Raw genomic sequence first — 16280 nt, 5'->3', positions numbered from 1 at the left:
GCAAGTATTGGTACTTTTACCCAAGTATGATTTTTCAGTAATTTTTCTACCACTCTTTCAAGGTAATAATAGGTCAGACTTAATAGTGCAGCAACAGGTAAAAAACTGATATGCCTATTTTGTTTTCTGAAGTCATTGAATTGAATCACAAAGGATTGTTTCAGCTAAAAATTGTACAATACTAGCCAAACACATAGTCAAATAGGGTACATCTTGGAGGGCCTCGTGGTTCAGTAAAATAATAGCAAATGTAGTATTTGTTGAACCATCCCTTTACAAATAACGTTTTTTCTTACTGTAAATAAAGTTTTTTTCTCCATGAACAACTTTTTGTACGTGTTTCCCTTATCATAACAAATAGCCTAGCCTTAATGTTTTGCAAAAGACTACCCTTAATATTTAGGGTACATAACGTTACCTTAGGCCTACATGTCGACGGATGGACGGGCTGTTATCTTCCCCGTCAAAGGTGAATCTCCAAATGAACATTCCGTCGTAATTCCATCACAGGTTTTTTGTCTCTCAGTGAGTGTTTCCAGGGGAGGGACCAGCTCATTCTTCAGCACGCCGAAGCGGCTCTAGATGGACTTGGATGCAAACTTCGTGAGGTAGAAGCTCTACTCCATGGCTTGGATGCTTTCCGGAGTTTAAAAGTGGATTTATGTGGGACTTGCTTCAGAATTACGACAGAGAACCGCAAAATAAACCAGGCCTCTGTCGGCTCCATTATAAGCGCAGTTCAGTGGAATTAGGGGATTTATCATTGGGATTTACAATTTAAAGTCATTTTTTTGTTTATTTTCCTTTCTCCCATGCCCAGTATTGCTCAGATTACGCACAGGGACACTGATGTAAACTGTCATGACATTTGAACCGAAGTCAAAGCAGGTCAAGAAGCGCTTGTCCCATAATCAGTAGTGAGTAACTTAGACTGGTGTGTCTGCCATCAGCCCGAGGACTAGCACACATTTCAGACATTTATTTCAGAGCCTCGCGCACAGTGGATCAATATGTGAGGCTCGTCATACATTAGGTAGGTTGTACTTCATTATTTATAGTACATAAAACACCGACTTACTGTTGGGAAACCACCACCACCAAATATATTCATTAATGTTTTCACTTTTAAAGATCAATTTTAGCACTTTACAAGAGCCTATTTCATGAATTATTGACGTTCCAGTTTCAATAAACTGTCATAATCATATTTAGTATAGGAATGTTTATTATGATGATAATGTGACTTTTGTTAACGTATTTTTCATTATTTTATTTTATAAGCCACCATTACCACCATTTCTGATACAATACTTTATGATTTTCCTTTAAAATGTTCTATAAGTTAACTAATAATGCATTATGGGTCATTATATACTGTAGATAAGATACCTGTGAATTCCTGAGTATATATATATATATATATATATATATATATATATATATATATATATATATATATATATATATATATATATATATATATATATAATTGTATTAATTTCTTCATATTAATAATAATAAAAAATACAATTTAATTTATAATAACCCAATAAAATTATAATAATTATTAATATTAAGAAGTGTTTTTTCCCAGATTTTGTTTAATATAATTGTATTATCAATAATGAATGGCATGTTTAAAATATATAAATTTATAATAATTATTTAATTATTTAATAATAGTTTAATTGAGTAATATAATTGTTACTTTTCAAATTTTAAAGCATAAAATAATGTTCATAATATTAGCCAATTTATTTTAAGTTGCCACTTTTTTATAATAATGATGATAATAATAATTATTTTATATCTAAAAAATATTACTCATGAAATTAAAATTTTTTTTTGATACCTACTTTATTACTATGGAGCCAGATCAGTCTCAAACATTATACATTTACCAAATAAAAATCATCATCATACATCCACAACTCAATTCACTTTTACAAAATCCAATTTGTAAGTTCAAAACACGATTCAAAAATACACAAATCCAATTAAAAAAATCAAAACATGATTCAAAAATACACAAATCAAATTTGTAAATATAAAAAATGATATAAAATATGCAAATCCAACTTATGAACTAAAAACTAAAAACATGATTCAAAAATATACAAACCCAATTCGTAAGTTCAAAACATGATTCATAAATACTTGACTCTTATTTAATTGGTAAAATATTTATGATTTGTACTTGTGAATTCATTAATTGTGTTTACAGATGTACAAATTGGATTTTGTAAATGTGAATTGTTCTGTGCATGTTTGAATTTTATTTTGTAAATGTATTATTTTTGAGACTGATATGTCAACATATATTACATGCTTTGTTTTTCATTTGCTTCTTTTTTTACCTGGCCAATAATCATTGAGAATTGCCCCAATGCATATGTTTTTAACTGTGCTATTTCAAAGACCCTTAACTTGAGATTGAGAGCTATCCAAGTGCAGCCAGTTACTAATTCAGATCTCATGGCTTTTAAACTTTCAAATCTCTTGTTGTTTGTCTGGTCCAGTGTTAGGTCATCCTGCACCAGCATTCTGCAGTAAAACCAGTAAGTGTTTTTGAGAGGATCAGGCCAGAGGGAGAGATGATGGTGATGTGGAGATAAAGACAAGTGACGTTTGACAGTTGCCAGTAAACTCACTCAACAGCACCATTTATATTTCGATGAAGCTTCTGTTGTTTTGACACACGATGGCTGGCGTACATTCACTTGGATGAATGGAGAGTGTGACTGGGTCACTGTGAAGTGTGCTGAAAACATCCGATTTACACTACCGAAAGTCGTAAGTTTGGAATCAGTAAAAAAAAGTTTTGAATAGAAGTCTGTTCTGCTTACCAAGGCTGCATTTATTTGCTCAAAAAGACAGAAAAATTCAAAAATAGTATTACAATGTGAAAAAAATTGTTAAGTCATTCATTCATTCATTTTCGTTAAGCTTAGTCCCTTTATTAATCAGGGGTAGTCACACCGGAATGAACCACCAACGCCAACAAATAGTTAGGATTCAAATGTAATTAATTCCTGAGATTTTCAGTATCATTACTTCAGACCTCAGTATCATATGAGATTATTCTATTATTTGACTGTGGACCACAAAACTAGTCAAAAATGATATTTATACATAAGCTTCCCATTGATTCTATATTTAGCCAATTTACAACTATTTAAAAATCTTTAGAATGAGGGTTAAAAATATTGCGAAAATTGCTATTAAAGTTGTCTAAATTAAGCTCTTAGCAATGCATATTAATAAACAAAATCTTTTAAAATAAATATATATATTTTACAGCAAATGCACAAAATATTAATTTATGTATTACACTAATGTTTTTTTTTTTTTTATCAAAGTATACTGGAATATAGTATACCACAGTTTCAACCAAACATAAAACAGAACTTTTTCAACATTCATAAGAATCATTATTAATGACTAAGTACCAATAAGAATTGATTATAATAGAAAGCCAATCAACATATTAGAATGATTTCTGTAGGATCATGTGACACTGAAGACTAGAGAAAGATGCTGAAAATTCAATGTTGCATGACATCACAGCGTTGAATACAAAGGCACACTCCATTTTGATTTCACAACTACAGTTAAACAGTTGAGTTTTACAGATTTTTGAAACCATTCAGCTGATCTCCTTATCTGGTTTGAACACTTTTAGCATAGCTTAGCATAAGTCATTTAATCAGATTGGACCATTAGCATCTCGCCTAAAAGTTTAAAAAAGAGTTTTGATACTTTTCCTATTTAAAGCTTGGCTATTCTGTATTTACAGTCCATTGTTTACTAAGATTATGGGCTCTATCATACACCAGGCACAAAGCGGCGCAAGGAGCAACGAAATTGTTGTTTGCTAATTTCAGCTTGGCGCAAGAGTTGTTTGGACGTTTTGCACAACACTGTTTAAATAACAAATACATTTGTGCTCATATGTGCGCCCATAGGGGTTCTGGTCTAAAAAAAAGAAAAGTGTAGAGGCACATTGCTGGCGCGTTGCTATTTTGAGGAACTAAAATAGATTGTTTATACTGTTTATATAACTACTTAATACACACAGGATGTACAGCAATACGCACATATCTTAACATATGAAAAAGAATTAAAGGATTAAATTATTATTTTTTTAAATTATTTTCTAGCCTTCATAAATATAAAAACCATACTTTTATGCCTTCATTTCGGAGGCTTTTTCAGTTTATTCATAACAATTTGCTTTTGTATTATGTTATTATTAGTAGTAGTATTAATTAATTAATTAATTAATTAATTTTAAAAACACTTCGTTATTATTGTTCATTTATTTGTTTGCTGGAAATAAGACCTGAATATAGAAATAGTTTTGACACAAATCTTTGCGCTTAACCAGCTAAATTAATTATGTATAGGCTAATGGATGTCCTTATCCACAAAAGTGAAAGTGAAAGTAAAGAATGAGGAGGCTCATTCTCACCTGTAGATGCTGTTTAACTGTTTTCTTACAAGTGAAGCGTTCAGTTTTTCCAGTTACAAAGTCCGCCATGTAAATAGCAAATGCGCTATGGCGAGTCGCAACTGATTCTTAAAGGGAATGGGAGATGAGACTCTGATGGGTTTATTCTCAAAACACACCTATAACTCATTTAGAGAATAAGCTCAACCCTGTTAGACCATGCAAAACACACCTATAACTCATTTAGAGAATAAGCTCAACCCTGTTAGACCATGCGCCATGGCGCAAAGTGGATTTTTCCATCTTTAAAATAGCAAAAGTGGATTCTGACACGCCCTTAATGCTTTTGCGCCCTGTGCTTTGGACTTTGCACATGGATCATTAAAATAGAGCCCTAAGACTTCTTTGTCAATTTGTCTGGGAACTATATTGCTGCAGTACCATGGCTGCAGCAGGTGCAATTGTATTATGCAGCACTTGTAAAGTAGTCTTCAGATAGGTTACTAAGCACTATGTAATTCCATTGCACCTGCTACAGCAATAGGAAATATGAAAATTATCAAAACTCTGTTTTGAGTAAGATGCTAATGGTCTAATCCGATTCAATGATTTACGCTAAGCTAAGCTAAAAGTGCTCTGACCCGGAGATTCTGTATTCACAAATTGTAAAACTTAACTTGTTTTCATTTAAACTAGATTTGATAATAAAACTGTTATTTTAAATTGTATAAATATTTCCCAATCTTGCAACTTAGACTGCAATTTTGGTCAAATATGTAACATTAGGTACCACAATAGGCTTCTTTTAAACACATTAGAAAGACTTAAATAAAAAACAGTAATAAAACCAAAAATCTCAAACTTTTGACCGTTTGGCTACTACGTTAAGTCCTACTTTATGTGCCAAATACACACTTCACTCAACTGTTTGAAACACAGGCACTAATTGTCTGTCAGTGCATCTTCGTTTCTGTTTCTCAAGTTTTATTGCAAGCAGTTTTTGGGATGGATGTTGTTGAGAGTTTAACTCATTTCTTTGGGGGGTTTCTGGAGCGGAGGATTTCCAGGGGCTCTGAGTCTTGCTTCCAGACAGACAAACGCTCTGCTTTTGCTCTGCTTTATTACTGACTCTGTTTATGGCCTGTTTACTGCTCTGACCTTTTTCATGGTTCTGCATGAACTTGCTGCCTAATACTACTGCTCCAGCACATGCTCTGTAGAATTAAACCGGGCTGTTGGCCTTCGTCATACAATATGGGAAAAGGCAGAATAAAGAAAACAGTTGTGGAGATGCTGAAAAAAACTCAAGAGCTGAGACCAGTGGTGGTCTGTAAGTGAGTCCAGGTGGTCTGAGACATAAATGTAATAAAGTAATACATAAAATGTATAGTATCAGATATTAATAGAAGAAAGGTGTAATACACTTAAATGCATGATATACAAACAATACAGTAGTATAAACTGATTAGTTGCAGTTTTTAAAATTATTTAATTTAATTATTTAACCAGGAATGTTCCATTGAGATACAATATCTTTTCTACAAGGGATTCCTGTATTTCATTGAATACTTGTAAAAGAAAATTACGAGAGACCTCTTGGAAGTTTCTGTGTATCTATTGGATTTATTCAGTCTTATCATGGCAATTTGTAACTTTTTGAATTAGTAGCTGATTCTTACGAATCTTGTTCATGCAATTTAGTACGATATGCTCATTCCCAAATGATGATTGGGTTTCGGAGCGGGGTTTGGTGCCACGCTTCCTTTTAAAAATCTTACATTTTCATACAACTGAACTTAAATGAATTCATACGAATAAGCCACTAAACTGACAAAACATAAGTCGTAAGTTACTGACAAAACGTAAGTCGTAAGTTACTGAGAAGTTACTGACAAAATGTAAGTCTTAGATTACTGACAAGTTACTGACAAAACGTAAGTCGTAAGTTACTGACAAAATGTAAGTCTTAGATTACTGACAGTTTACTGTCAAAACGTAAGTCGTAAGTTACTGACAAGTTACTGACAAAATGTAAGTTGTAGGTACTGACAAGTTACTGACAAAACATAAGTCGTAAGTTACTGACAAAATGTAAGTTGTAGGTACTGACAAGTTACTGTCAAAACGTAAGATGAAAGTTACTGACAAGTTACTGTAAAAATGAAAGTCGTAGGTTACTGACAAAATGTAAGTCGTAAGTTACTGGCAAATTGTAAGTCGTAAGTTACTGACAAGTCCTAAGTCGTAAGTTACTGACAAAACGTACGTTGTAAGTTACTGACAAAACATAAGTGGTAAGTTGCTGACAAGTTACTGACAAAACATAAGTCGTAAGTTACTGACAAGTGAATCTTAACTATTTTGATTATAACTAAAATGTATTACAACCAGGGCCAGCGCGTCCATAGAGGCGACCTAGGCGGCCGCCTAGGGCGGCAGTATAGAGAGGACGGCATCCACGACACCTCCCTTACCACCCGCGTCCTCAGTTATGTCCGCGACACCTCCCTCACCACCCGCGTCCTCAAATATATTCGCGCATAGACGACTGAATAGAGAGGGCGGCGTCAGCGACACCTCCATCAGCACCCGCGTGTCCTCAGTTATATCCGCGCATAGGGCGGCAGAATTGAGGTCCGCGACACCAGCGCGTCCTCGGTTATATCCGCGCATAGGGCGGCAGAATAGGGACCGCAGTGTCCGTGACACCTCCCTCCCTCCCTCAGCACCCGCGTGTCCTCAGTTATATCCGCGCATAGTGCGCTGGAAAAGAGGTCCGCGACACCTCACTTCATTTTCATAACCGGTCACTTTCGTTTTCACATTGGGGTTGAGGGCGGCATGATTGTCCTCTGCCTAGAGCGGCAGTTCAGCTTGCTCCGGCCCTGATTACAACCTTAATAAATGAAATAAAAGGTAATACCTTTTTAACTTTTATTCAATGTTTACAATGCAAATTCAATTAAATCCACTTTATTTGTTAAACAAAACTAGTCAATCATTTAATATCTCTACTAAAAGACAGAAACTATTACTTAACAAGCTATACTGTAAATAAATCTGATATGGCACGTCATGTTTCCGATCCCCCTCCTCAACCCCCCTCCTTCCCCGCCCGCTGTTTACTTTCACTTTCTTCCGCGACTCCCCAACCCTCTTCACTTTTGTCCACAACAACCCTCCGCTATTTACTTTCGTCCTTCATCTGCGACAACCCCCCTACCCCCTGCTTGCGCGACACCTCGAAATAAATCGTAAGTTACTGACAAAACATAAATCATAAGTTACTGACAAAACATAAGTCGTAAGTTACTGACAAGTTACTGACTAAAGGTAAGTTGTAAGTTACTGACAAGTTACGTAAATCGTAAGTTACCGACAAAACATAAATCATAAGTTACTGACAAAACGTAAGTCGTAAGTTACTGATTAAAGGTAAATTGTAAGTTACTGACAAGTTACTGACAAAACGTAAGTCGTAAGTTACTGATAAAACGTAAGTTACGTTTTCTTGTGAGATCAGACTGGATTTATTAGATATAGGTTTGAGTAAAATGTTGATATATTTTTTTATAGCTCTGATTACAATATATTGTAATTTAAAACATTTATTTATTTATTTTATAAAATGGCAATAGCTCAGAATATTGTTTTTAAAAATGAACATAAAAATGGCTGAAAAAATGGCATCTTTATTATTTTACTTTTTTTTTTCATTTGAAAGACGTTTCATCTGTTGTTTGCAAAACACAATAACTATAAATCTTAAAATAAATCCAGATATACAAAGGTACATAGCTGAGTAATTTATTATATATTATTATAGTTATTATTATAATTTAATATAGTCTATTATACTAAATCAGTCAATTCTTTATGTACAGAAACCTTCAAATTTCAGTTCAGCTTCTTGATGTGCAAGTATCTTTTAGTTAAAATCATTGCAGACAGAAAACAACCATGAATGAAATTTGCCAAATAGTAGCATTCACCAGTGTGACACTAAGCTGCTGTATATACTTTAGTTAATTGCTGCACTTTTCAACTGATGTATTGAAAGAACTTAAACAACAGACAATTTAATCTCCTCAGTATTCAATGAGAGCGAGTTTTTGGTTTATTGTTTATCTGAATGAGCACAACAGTAGAGCTGGCTGTAAATCTGAGAAAGCAAAGACAGTTCCCTCCAAACACACAGAGTTGAGAAAAGCTTGATGAATAAATCAGTCAGATGATCGGGATGTCCCTCATGCAGGCTTATTTGGGAAATGAGTACATCATCTGATAAAGATATGCTTGGATTAGAGTCAATTGCAGATAAACATTATTGGTTGGGAAAATAAGGCTTGCACATAGATTTCTTCTTTTGGTTGGATGTGGATAAACATTGAAACATAATCCAGATTTTTTTTTTTTGGTTGCACCTGAACTTGTTTTTTCCTCTTGTCAAAACGTGAACTGGAACATCATCATTTATTTGGCGGAGAAATCCCCTTTCTGGTTCCAGGGCGATGGCATATCTGTGCGTCAGACTTGACATATCTCTCCTAATTAATATTGCTGACGAGTGGTGCAGACAGCAGGCAACGGGAGGTTTTGGCTCTGCCTGATAAATACAGAGAAGATGTTGAAGACATTGGAGTATTATTCATTTTCTAAGATAAATAAACTTTGGTTAGAAAAGATGTCTGCTAAATTTTGGTGGCGAGAGAGGGGGTGTTGTAGGAAGACTCCTTTTTATTCCTTCTAGACTAAAGATCAACGTTTAATGCTTGATGTGCTAGATAAATATTATTTCTGTATTCCCTCCTTTATTTAAACCACATCTCTGTTTGTGGTTTGTTCTTTTTTATGCTGTTGCGTCAATGTGACCAAAACATCTTGCATTTGATCGAAGAAATGGAGATGTTTTAGGTCATTTATTAGCTTTATTATAATGCTAATAATATTATTTATTTATACAATTAGACATTTTTAAATTTGTTATTATGGAAAATCTAGGTTATTCTACCAAAAAGGGCTGCTCAATATTAGAATAATCTGATATACAGTTGAATTCACAATTATTAGCCCTCCTGTTTATTTATTTTTTTTCAATTTCTGTTTCGCGGAGAGAAGATTCGCATTTCTAAGCATATCTAATAGCTGATTTAATTTATCTTTGCCATGATGACAGTAAATAATATTTTACTAGATATTTTTCAAGACATTTTAAACAGCTTAACGTGACTTTAAAGGCTTAACTAGGTTAATTAGATTAACTAGGCAGGTTTGGGTAGATTAGGCAAGTTATTGTATAATGATGATTTCTTCTGTAGACTATCGAAAAAAATATAGCTTAAAGTTGCTAATAATAAGAAAAAATATTATCAGACATACTGTGAAAATTTCCTTGCTCTTTTAAACATAATTTGGGAAATATTTTAAAAAGAACAAGAAATTCAAAGGGGGGCTAATAATTCTGACTTTAACTGTATCTGCAATATTTTTTTTTTCTGCAATATATATTGCGATATACTATGTTATACTTTCTTTTACACTTTATTTTAAGGTTCAGTTCTTGCTTTTGGCAAACCATTTTGACTTTTGCTTCAATAAACTCCAAATTTTTTTATTATTAATAGTTAAGGTAGTTTAGGTATTGGGTAGGATTAGGGATGTAGATTTAGATCATACAGAGTATGTGCTTTAAAAGTACTAATAATCAGCCAATATCTCAATAGCCTGCATGCTTATACTGTAAGTAGGGCCAGACAGAATCTGTGGATATTTTCTGCTATTTTCTGCAAAAAAAAAAAAAATTCTGTGGATTTATGCGGAATGATTTGGGGAGTATCATAACTAAAAACTTAATATATTAAATAAAAAATAATACCTTTTTAACTTTTATTTAGTGTTTACAATGCAAATCCAATTACAGGTAGATCCACTTAATTGGTAAACAAAGTCTGTCTTATAACATTTCTAAGACATAAAACATTAGTTTATAAACTATAGTTTAAATAGATCAAATAAACATTTTCATTGTTCTTAATAATATTACTGAAATTAATTTTAAAACTGAATAAATATAAATTCACATATTTACACAAGTAAATGGGAAGAAGTGTCGTCAGGAGTCTGCAGAACTAAATGCAAATTATGTTACTCAAAATAAATAATAAATCCAGCGAAAGTGAGAATTTCCAAGTAAATGTATAATGAATTCTCAAATTAAGAAATCTAAATTTTAAATATCCTCAACTGAATTCTTTATTTTCATTGAACAAACAGTTCTAAACATGCAGTTAAATCGTTTTATGAGTAAACTCAACACTGTCAACCTAATTTCACCAAGTAGGATATGTTCCTGGATTAACATCTATGTTGATCCTGGAAAAACATTTTTATCAGCCAATCAGAATTAAGGGATATGTTTACAGTTTATGTTAAGTTTAGACTCATGGTTAGGTTGGCAAATCATAGCGTGCACTCAACACTGAGCTCAAAAATATGTACAATTTTAAACTTTTTAAAATTTTTAACAATTTGTATGTTGCATTTTTTTACAGTGTATTTGCCTAAATTGTCATTTCATGTCCTGCAAATTCCATACAAATTCTCGTTTGGGAAAATCATGTTTGCCTTGCATGTTAGTGCACAAATTAAGATTTACATTCGGAGCAGCTCTTCATACTTGAAGAGTGTTGAGATGCTACAATGAAATATAGATATCTGTTGAGTTTTTGTTGGCATTTAAAAGCACTTTTTGGTATGCTAAGAATTAACAAATAATATGATAGCAGATCCAGAGGACCTGTAGCCAAATATGGTCCTGCTTTCCTGAAATGTCCAGGCATGATGTCTCTCTTGCGTAAATCCAGAAGGCTCATCCGTTTTTGCTGGAATGTGATTAAGAATGACTCTATAAACATGTCATAGTGGGAAGCGTAAATATGATCACTTTCGCTGTTTCACATTTTTTGTTCTGCCTATTGTTTTCTGACAGATGTTCCATACATTTGGAAGTGCATTAAGTGAAGGTTATTGTATTTGTTTTGCATTGCTCTCAGGCATCCGAACTCTTCACCTCTTGTCAGTCTTTGTAGGGCTAGTTTTATAAAAAAAAGAGAAAGATTTTGTGTGCTTCCCAGGCTCATGAATCTATCTGGCCGAGGAAAAAACAAGCATGGCAGGAATGTGTGGTTTAAACGGACAAAATAGCAGTTTGGGCTTATGTTACTCAAACTATTGTGTCCACGTTTAAACTACCAAACCAGACTTCCATGAATCAATCGAGCGAATTTAGAGCGCAGAAATGCTGAACTCTGCTGAGAAAGAGCAGTGATACAGATGAAAGAGTGCGCTTATGTAAGCCCAGCGTACGGCTATTTTCTTTTCTTGATTCCAAAAAATATTTTATGACAGTTTACAGAAAATGTTAAAAGCCAGTTTTTTTTGTTTTTTTTTGTTTTGCACAAATTTGAAAAACTTGCATCTCTTTCCCTCTGGATTTTCTTTTGACGTGCTGACTTAACAAAGTACCATTCTATATACATGTCTCATTGTGCTTTTCTCCCCCCATTCACCCACTCCAACTCCCTCTTTCCCTCGCTCGCCCCTTTTCCTCTGTCTCTCGGTTGCAGATCTTGGCACTGACAGATGCGTTGTCACGCGTAGGAGTCCAGAACCTCTCTCCATCTCGTTTTTTTCAGCTCTCCCCCTCCTTCTCCTCCAAGCATCCCTAATAAGACATGCTCCTGGGCTGGGTTGCTCACTCACGGTAGGATCTCCCTTACTCAATCGCCGCCAGCTCCTCTTCTCGGCTTCATGGGTTGAAGGGCGCACAAGATCTCCCAAAGTTGATCTTCTTCATCGCGCTATGGTTTGCTCTCCAAACATGTCCGGGCTTGCCAAAGGCTCCCCCAGCCAAAGGCTCCGCGAGCGGCTGTAGTCCACTTCATTCCACCTGCCACAGCGTGAAAGGGGCGTCCTCAGTGACTGGGCACCAGGGACTATGCATTTGGGACTGCTGGCGCTGGCACTGGTCTTCTTCAGCTCCATGGGTCACGCCGATAACCTCAAGGCCTCCAAAGCAAGAAGACAGAGACGGAGTGAGTGCTGATGTTTCTTTTTTGACAACTTTTCTCTTTTAGGTGGCTGGGGTTTTACTGTTTCTTCAGACCTAATGCAGCTTTTCAATTGGTAGCCCCTATTATTTGTGGCTCATTAAGGGGCTTTTGACTTGCTTGGAATGTGCTTTTTGGGGTTTTTGTGCTTTTTGAAATGTGGGGTAGTGCAGCTTTTAATAGCAACTTTTCTTTTTAAGGCAAATTGGAAATGAGCATATCATGTTCTAAAGAGCAGCCAATTTCGAGCCATTAGATGATACTTAACTATAATGCCTAACACATTTTATTTTTGCTAATCTTTTGACTTCAAAACCTTTTTTACTTATTGTGTGCGTTTCTCATTACAGTAGAGCATTACTTTAAGAGAAGAAACACTGAAATCAAGTGTGTGCTCGTGATCATCTCGTAGTAAGAGCAATAATTTAGGAAAAGTGCTTTTTTTTTTGCGTGTGTGAACTCATGTTTTTACAAAGTGTTATTTTTTTTGGTGTAAACTACATATCAGGTACTATTATATTGCAAGCTGTTGAAAATGTTGTTATGTACTTATATATTACAAATGTTTATTTTCAGACATAAAATAGCTAAACGCCATCTGAAATTTTCCACTAAAATGAGAATTTTTCTCTGCCTCCTATGTTTATGTTTAAGTATTTTACTTTAAAGGCAATGAAAAGAACTTATTCGTCACTATAAAAGTAACTTCTCTGAGACTACACACAATAGTAGGAGAAAAATGCTAATTTTAGAAGAAAATATCAAACAGCATTTAGAGGTTTTTGCATCTGAACCCTATTCATATATAGCAAATATTTATTTACTGTGAAAATCTAGCAAGAGTTCCTATGTGCTTGCATGCATCCCGTAGTTATACATGTTTTTTCATATTTTAATGATTTTTTTTAATATATATACAGTTGAAGTCAGAATTATTAGTCCCCCTGAATTATTAGACTGCTTGTTTATTTTTTTCCCTAATTTCTGTTTAAAGGAAAGCAGATTTTTTCCAACACATTTCTAAACATAATAATTTTAATAACTCAGCTCTAATAACTAATTTATTTTATTTTTGCCATGATGACAGTAAATAATATTTGACTAGATATTTTTCAAGACACTTCTATACAGCTTAAAGTGACATTTAAAGGCTTAACTAGGTTAATTGCGTTAACCAGGCAGGTTAGGGTAATTAGGCAATTTATTGTATATCGATGGTTTGTTCTGCAGATTATCGAGGAAAATTTTAGCTTAAAGGGGCTAGTAATTTTGTCCCTAAAATGGTGTTTAAAAAATTAAAAACTGCCTTTATTATAGCCGAACTTAAATAAATTAGACTTTTTCCAGAAGAAAAAATATTATCAGACATTATGTGAAAATTTCCTTGCTCTGTTAAACATCTTTTGTAAAATATTTTAAAAAGAAGAAAAAAAATTCAAAGGGGGCTAATAATTTTGACTTCAACTGTATATATATATATATATATATATATATATATATATATATATATATATATATATATATATATATATATATATATTGAAAATAAATATTTTAATCCATTTCTCAGTCAATAAAGGCAATGTATTTTGGTGCATTTAAACAAAACAGATTTATTAAACAGAAATATTTATTAAACTAATGTTTTAGTCACCAAACATGTTTAGAAATTGAAAGATAATACAATTAAATTCAAGCAAAATATTGCAAATAAATGACAACCTACAAAATTTAAACAATTTTTATTTATTTATTTTTTTGGTTATTATGATTTTTCCTCTTTTTCAAAATTTGTATTTAATATTTTTCTATTACATATAAATTTGGCTGTACTAGTTTTTGGACTGTTATTGTACGTTATTTTGTCAGATAAGCTCTAGATTTGGCTTCAGTACTGGCACAAATATATGCACAAATAATATTGTATAGCTTCCTATTAAAAATATGAATTTAAAAGAGAGATTTTTGAGGGGTGTACTTATATATGCTGAGCACTATTTATGGAAAGTGGTCTGTTTTGGTTTTGTGTAGTATTGTTTTTTGTGTATCGCTCAATATTAAATACATCATAAGCTGTGGTGCCAAAAAAAAAATCAAATCATACTAACAATCTGATCAATTTCTTATCACAAATCCAAAAAGAAAAGTTAGATTAAGCATTGCTAAATGATATTTAAGGGGATAGTTCACAAAAAAAATTAATTCTGCAATAATTTGCTCACACTTTGCTTGTTTTAAATATTTGTGCATGTTTTTCTGATGTTGAACACAAAAGAAGATATTCTAAAAAATGTTGGAAACCAGTAACCATTCACTTCCCTTTTCCTACCATGATAATCAATGGGTACAGTTTTCTAACATTATTCTAAATATTTTCTTTTGTGTTCAACAGTAAAACGCAACTCATAAAGGTGTTAAACCACTCGAGGATGAGTAAATAGTGAGCAAATGTTCATTTTTGCATGAACTGTCTCTTTTATTCATTGGGATGTGCGCATTGAGTGCCAGTAATGTTGCGGTGTACAGGAAAAACGTTAATTATCTTTTAAACAAGATATATTTACTATAATACAATATATTTCATTGTAATATTGTGTATGAAATTTCTGATGTTAAAAACAAAAGAAGATATTTTGAAGAATGTTGGAAACAGCAACCATTCACTTCCATTTTACTTTTATGAAAGTCAATGGTTACACAATTCCAACATTCTACAAAATATCTTCTTTTGTGTTCAACAGAAACTTATAAACTTATAAAAACTTTAAACAACTTGAGGATGATTAAATATTGAGCAAATGTTCATTTTTGTATGAACAGTCTCTTTTATTCATTGGGATGTGCGCATTGATGAGTGCCAGTAATGTGCAGGTGTTTGCAGCCTCCTCTAGAGGAAGATATATGTAATGCAGAGAACCACACAGATGCAGATGCATCAGATTTGCCACTGTTGTTATTTCACTTAGAGACAATATTATTAAAACTTGAACATTTATTCCCCTTCCAGACAATATAAGGAACAAAACGTGCATGTATCGTGTTGTGACAGTCACAGCAGGTAACTAAAGCAAGAAATCAAGTAGCACGAGGAAGCCTAGAAGTACAAATCAAAACACGACACCAATGAGAAAGTAAAGCTTTCTGTGGGGAAATAAACAGTGAGTTACTTAGTGAAATAAATCTACGGATGCTCCGCAATCTGTTAAGGCTTCTTGACCTCAATGTAAGCTCATCTGACCAAGTGCTTCTTGATAGTGTAGTTTTGCAGCAGTTTTATCAACAAAACGTAAGCAAACATCTCTGACAACTGTTATTGTACAAGTGATTGAACAGTGCTCACACTTTAGTCCCTGTTGATACTTTCCTGCGTTCGTTCTAAAATATCCAAACCACACCAGCAAAACATGTAATATTTCATAGTGTCTAAGTGTTTCCTTTTGTTTGCTGTAAACTTTTAAATTATGATATCAGCCTCCACATCTGTTCTATGGCACGGTGCCTGACGCTTCAAAAAGAAATAAATTGTAATAATGTAAAAATTATTTTTAGTTGGTGCATTTTATATCCTGTTTTTCTGGGAAAAAAGTGTAAATATTCTTTTAAAGAAGATACGTTTGCTTTTAGAATTGTGTAAGCAATAAGAAGTAGGGAATAAATCTTTAAGTCTCTTACCCCATTTGCAAATACGTTTTTATTGCCTTTAGGTTAAACACACCAAAATT

At 33.4% G+C, this 16280-nt stretch overlaps 1 protein-coding gene across 7 annotated transcripts in view; it reads left to right on the top strand.

Annotated features, from left to right (window-relative positions):
- The first annotated feature begins 492 nt into the window (after positions 1 to 492).
- Positions 493 to 16280, top strand: part of rspo1 (R-spondin 1) — a 46022-nt gene continuing 30234 nt past the window's right edge. For 2 of the 7 annotated variants that reach the window (XM_087285589.1, XM_087285587.1), the window contains exons 1-3: positions 585 to 1033; positions 2520 to 2558; positions 12076 to 12543. In XM_087285589.1, the coding sequence (XP_087141715.1) occupies positions 12447 to 12543 (97 nt within the window). In that variant the 5' untranslated portion in view covers positions 585 to 1033; positions 2520 to 2558; positions 12076 to 12446. 7 annotated transcript variants of the gene reach the window in all.

Source organism: Danio rerio, chromosome 16, assembly GCF_052040795.2.
Source record: "Danio rerio strain M-AB ecotype USA chromosome 16, GRCz13ab, whole genome shotgun sequence".
In the NCBI taxonomy this organism is placed as follows: Eukaryota; Metazoa; Chordata; class Actinopteri; order Cypriniformes; family Danionidae; genus Danio; species Danio rerio.
This window is presented reverse-complemented; position numbering and strand designations above follow the sequence as displayed.